At 41.9% G+C, this 6000-nt stretch overlaps 1 protein-coding gene across 2 annotated transcripts in view; it reads right to left on the bottom strand.

Moving 5' to 3' along the window:
* Rnf121 (ring finger protein 121) overlaps nucleotides 1–6000 on the bottom strand; it is a 60131-nt gene that overhangs the window by 30729 nt on the left and 23402 nt on the right. For both annotated transcript variants that reach the window (XM_028781507.1, XM_028781506.1), the window contains exons 2-3: nucleotides 3824–3861; nucleotides 994–1135 (exon numbers count right to left, since the gene is read on the bottom strand). Coding sequence is in view for 1 of the 2 variants with exons in the window: in XM_028781506.1 (XP_028637339.1) it covers nucleotides 994–1135; nucleotides 3824–3861 (180 nt within the window). In the remaining variant the exon portion in view is untranslated. The remainder of the gene's footprint in view (nucleotides 1–993; nucleotides 1136–3823; nucleotides 3862–6000) is intronic.

The raw sequence follows: 6000 nt of genomic DNA, 5'->3' as shown, positions 1-6000 counted from the left end.
TTTCTCTCTCTCTCTCTCTCTCTCTCTCTCTCTCTCTCTCTCTCTCTCTCTCCTCCAACATCTCCCATTTCTTTCCCCACCTTTGCCCTCTGAACTGAATAAACCACCCCTCTTGGAACCGTTTGGTCTGGTGTTATCTGTTCTAAGCTGCGCCCAAAGTCTAACACTCACAATGTTTAAAAGGAAGTTATCGACATTTTCTGGCCATAAAAGTAGTCATATTGGGTTGGGAGTCGTAGTACATGCCTTTAATCCCAGTACTTGGAAAGCAGAAGAGGGAAGGCAAATCTCTGTAAATTGAAGGTCAGCTTGGTCTGCATAATGAGTTCCAGGACAGCCAGAGTAAAAGATGAGACTGTCTCAAAGCAATCAAACAAACAAAAAGTGGTCTCCTGTTTTATCCTAGATTTCTCTTTCTTTCTTCCTTTCTTCCTTTCTTTCTTTCTTTCTTTCTTTCTTTAATATTATGTATTTAATGTATATGAGTACACTGTCACTGTCATCAGACACACCAAAAGAGGGCATCAGATCCCATTACAGATGGTTGTGAGCCACCGTGTGGTTTCTGGGAATTGAACTCAGGACCTTTGGAAGAGCAGTCTGTGCTCTTAACCGCTGAGCCGTCTCTCCAGCCCTTATCCTTGTTTTCATATACTAAATCACTTGCCCCTTAGAGACACACATATGTACACCCCACAAGCTACTCATCATTCCATATGGAAAATTACTGCTACTGTATCTATCTATCTGCCTATATGTGAATGCCGTGGGCCAGGCTGGACCCTGGGACATTTACAAAGGTCTCTTGATAACTAAAAAGTGAGTTGTGCCAGGTGCAGTGGTACACACTGGTAATCTTAGTACTTGGGAGGAAAAGACAGGATGATCAGGAGTTCAAAGTCATCCTCATCTACACAATGAGTTTGAGGCCTTTCTGAGTTAAAACGAGATTTTGTCTCAAAGAATATTTTTAAAAAGTGGGAAATGGCTTACATTGTAAGAACGGGGGTGCCTCTGTTTCCACTGTACCAGGAGCAGCTGGGCCACCACTAAGGTAGCAATGAGGATGAGGACCATTTCAGCGTGCATGGCTTCGTGGCCACGATGTTTGGCATGCATTCGTGCATGTTCGACCCTGAAAGCCAAACAGATAGGGTGAGTAGTGACGGGATAGTGTGGAGCAAAGGAGCAGTGTTTCTTAGGTGTCATGTTGCCCACAGCTCAGAACATGGCCCTGGGTTTTTTCATTTGTTATCTGTTTGTTTATTTTTGAGACAGGGCCTCTCTACAAAGCCCTGGGTGTCCTAGAAGTTACTCTGCAGACTAACCTGGCCTCAAACTCAGGCCTGCCTCTGCCCTCCTGAATACTGGAATTAAAGACGTGTACCACCTGTCCTGGGTTTTCAACTGAAGGGTACCATGGAAAGTGGGAGTTAAGACCCACGGCTGAGACAATGGGCATGGACTAGAATAGCACCCTCTAGGCCTTAGCTATAACACAGCTGCTAGGATTAGAGATGAGTGATGTGCTTGCTTGCACCTTGTGGCAGAAACATAAGAAACCTTTCTTGACTCAGGAAGAAAATGCCAAGAGAAGCTTGTGTCCGTGCCATTTCAATCCTAATTGAGCCTGTCACTAGGAGAGAGCAGAGGTTATAGCTATAAAGCCTCAGACTCTTACTACTTATCACACCACTAAAGGGGTGACATTGTAAATTTGCTGATTCTAGAGTCTTGTTTTATTCATCATACCTTTTTGCCAGGGCTAGAGGGCTTAGGACTAACTAAAGGCTAAAAACGCTGAACTGCTTCAAGTCTGTATTAATACAACTGTGTCCCCATCATCAGTATCAAGTAAACAGCCTCCTCAAGGGCTCACAGAAGTTCAATAATCAGGCAACAAGACAGTATATCTGGACGCATCTTATTAATCTAAAGCTCAGATTTTCTGGTCTGGGATGTATAAGAAAGATAGCTGAGCTGGGCCTAGTACATATCTTTAATCCCAACACTCTGGAGGGAGAGGCAGATGCATCTCTATGAGTCTAAACATATATATGTCTAAAACATAAAAGTGAGACCTTATCTAAACACATATATTTTACAATGAAACAAAAATGTACCTACCTATAGCTTTAATACATTGCAGCTAATCCTAAATGCTATGAAAACAAAAGACAGCCTTATTTTATTCCCAATGCCAAACCTTCAAATATTTATGATTATATTAAAGCAAACAAAAAACCCTTTCCTGTTTCTATAACCATTCTCCTGTGCCCTTTCAACTCAACAGTCCTACCTTTCTTTCTTTCTCTCTTTCTTTCTTTCTTTGTCTTCCTTCCTTCCTTTCTTTCTTTCATTTGTTTTCTTTCTCTTTCTTTCCTTCCTTCCTTCTTTCCTTCCTTTCTCTCTTCCTTTTTCTTTTGCTCTCATTCTTGCTCTCCTTCCTTTTTCCTTTCCTTCCTTTCTTTTTAGGCCAGGCTAGCCTCAAACCCATGGAGACCTCTGCCTCCAGATTCCTGGGATTAAAGGTGTGCACGACCATTCCCATCTGGTCCTAAAATGGTATGAACAGGGCTGGAGAGATTGTTCAGTGGTTAAGAGCATAGAGGTCCGGAGTTCAATTCCCAGCAACCACATGGTAGCTTAAAACCATCTGTAATGGGATCTGATGCCCTCCTTCTGGTGTCTGAAGACAGCTACAGTGTACTCATATACATGAAATAAATAAATCAACTTTTTTAAAAAAATGATGTGAAAATCATTAATTTTGGCTGCATTCTTCTACATATGATCCAATTAAAAACCTTCAGAATAAATAGTGCTTAAAACATTTGTGTCTTCAATATAGCAGAAGACAGTCACATTGTCACCTTCCTCAGCAAAGAGGCATACATGACAGTATGACATGTCATCTAAAATCACTCTAGATTTATCATTTGAATTGGTATTCCTGCCAGTCTATACTTCCATAATTGATCATCTTAATCTCAATTAAGGGTTTTTCCTACTAAGTTGTACCTGACTGATTTTAGCTCTTAATTGTTAACCTCTTTTTGAAGTCTGTGAAGCAAGCACCCTGAAAACTCTTTACTGAGAGAAATCATTAAAATAAGATATTTGCTAATGCCTTCTGATTATAAAGCAAGATAGCAACAGAGCTGAAATCAGAAGATATATCACACTTTTTCCAAGCCGGAACTATACATCCTGTATCAGATGACGATGATCATCATCATCTTCAAAGCAAGTAACACTGGAAGTTTACCACTGCAAGGCACAGATACTAACCCTCATACCTCTAAGTCTCTGCACCTTCAAGGTATGGATACTGTTACAATGATCAGTTTACAAATGGTGTGAACTCTCAGGCCTGGTGTTACTGGCTTATATTCCAGCTACTTCTGAGGCTAGGGCATAAGGATGGCAAATCCTAGGCCTGTCTAGACTATACAGTAAGTTCAAGGTGAGCTTGGGCAACTTGATCAGATTCTGTTTCAAAATAAAAAAATCAAAAGAGGACTGAGATGACAGCTGAATGGTAGACTACTTGTTTACCATGTTTAAGTCCTGGCTCCAATCCTTGTTATAGGAAAAAATGAGGCAGTGGGAAGTTAAATAAATTACCCCACATCACATGACTAGTAAATGGCAAAACTGGTTTCACCACAGTGGGATGCTTAGTGCAAGTACGTACTTACTCTAGTACTGAGTGAGCTGCTCAGAAAGATTCCCAAAGAACTGTCCAACTGGTTGTAAGACAATGGATCCCATCCACAGAGAAGAGAGTAGGTATGCAATGTGACCCACACTATACACTTACCTCCATTGCTCCTCTGGGGAGAGGTCTGACATATCAACCTGTACAAAGACACCACCAGAAAAATCTGTCATTGACTTAATAACTGTCCCCACCCCAAATAAGGGGCTCAAAACACTCAAATATTTTCAAGGACTCAAAAGAGGAGGCTTTATATCTATAACTCTAGGAAGCCTTTCCCACCACTACTTCACACCAGTGTCTCCCTTCTTTAGCTGCTAGTTTGGTTCAGGTTTTATGACTAAATGACTGTTGTATGGCTGAGCCATGCAATCAAAAAGTGGGACTCTTAACTCCCAGGATGTTCACAGGATGATGGACATTATTATTATACGGTAAGGGTAAGCTATGGAAGAATGAGCAAACGGGTTTTAACTCAACCTGGGTTGATATAAAGCAAGGAAGGTTTCTTGGCATGACTGTGAAGTATTGTCCAGAAATGAGAGCGATGTCCTCGGCAGAGGACATTACAGGCAGGAAGGAGGGCAGACCTGGATAGTGCACACAGAGTTAAGTAGGATGAGGACAACCTCTGAGTCAGAGTTAGTAAAACATGGAGCCAGATAAAATACTGTCATACACTGCCACATGAATGGTCACACAGGAGCAAGCTGAACATTAGATGAGTCCAAGATGACCTTTGGCTCCTGCTTGGCCACTGACTTTAGAAGTGCATGGCCTTCTAAACTCAAAGCTCTGGTTCTACCTAGGGCTTCTCAAACTTGGCACTACTGATATTTGGGGGTGCTGTTTATTTTCTAGGAAGAACATGCCCTACATATGATTAGTAGCACTCAAAAAGAACATCTACATACACTGTGAAATTTAGGGAACAAAAATTGCCACTGTCAAAAACCTCTGTTACATCCTTGGCACTAAAGTGCATCTTCCACTTCTTTGGAGCCATATAGTACCATGCCAAAATTCCAGTACTTAGGTTAAACAACATAGTTTTACAGCAAATTGGGCAGGAAATGTTCCCTGATGACAAATGAGACAGGGGCTTAGAAACATGCCTCTAATCCCAGCAGTAAGGAGGCATAAGTGAGCACATTTCTGATAGATGTCTACAGAATGAGTTCCAAGACAGCCAGGGCTACACAGAGAAACCCGCAGGGCAGAGCACAGGGATACTCAAATGAATAAATCAAAAAATATTCCTGGGGCTGGAGAGATGGCTCAGTGGTTAAGAGCGCTGACTGCTCTTCCAGATGTGCTGAGTTCAATTCCCAGCAACCACATGGTGGTTCACAACCATCTTTAGTAAATCTGATGCCCTCTTCTGGTGTGTCTGAAGAGAGCGACAGTGTACTCACATACATAAAACAAATAAATCCTTAATTTAAAAAAATCCTTTATTCCCAACATGGAGGATGAGAGGTAGGCATAAAGCTCCACATCTAGCAGAGGAATTATGGCATTTGACTGCTGTATAATACTGGTATATTGATCACACTCAGGAGTGTGCCTCACCTACAGAATCAGGTCAACATACACTGGACTCAATGGACTTTTTAAAGAGAGAAGAATGAACTTGAAGCTGGATGGTTAGACAAGTGGGGCAAGGAGATGAATAGGATCAAAATACATTGAATGAAATTCTCAAAGAATTAACAAAAACATTACTAAAATATTCCTTTCATACTTAAGATGTTCAAGGCCTGACTTCTCACCAATCCAATAACTTCAGAAAAGCACTTTAAATGGATCAGTAGATCAAGTACTTCTTCTCACATAGCATGAACTATAGCAGTTCAGATCTTTGTACCCACAGAAAATGCCATCTGCATCTGCCTGTAGCAGCCCACCTGTAATCCCCATGCCAGAAAGACTGAGGCAGGAAATCCCTCCAGCAAGTCAGCTAGCTAGACTAGCAGCGTGTGCGAGCTCTAGGGTCAGGTGAGAGACCATGTCCCAGTGTACATAAGGCAGAGAGCAACTGAGGAAGACACCAAGTCAACCTCTAGCCTCCACATGCTTCTGCACTTATATCTATGCATAGCCACATGGGTGTGTCAGAGAGATGGAAGGAAGGGAGAGGAGGAAGGAAGGGAAGAAAAGGGAAGAGAGAGGGGGAGGAGGTAGAGGGGAGGGAAGGAGGGAGAAAAAAGGAAAGAAGGAAGGGAAGGAACGAGGGAGGAAGGAAGGAAAAGAGATTTTAAATAAAATATTTGAGGGGC

Source organism: Grammomys surdaster, unplaced genomic scaffold (genome assembly GCF_004785775.1).
Source record: "Grammomys surdaster isolate TR1022 unplaced genomic scaffold, NIH_TR_1.0 458, whole genome shotgun sequence".
Classification (NCBI taxonomy): Eukaryota; Metazoa; Chordata; class Mammalia; order Rodentia; family Muridae; genus Grammomys; species Grammomys surdaster.
This window is presented reverse-complemented; position numbering and strand designations above follow the sequence as displayed.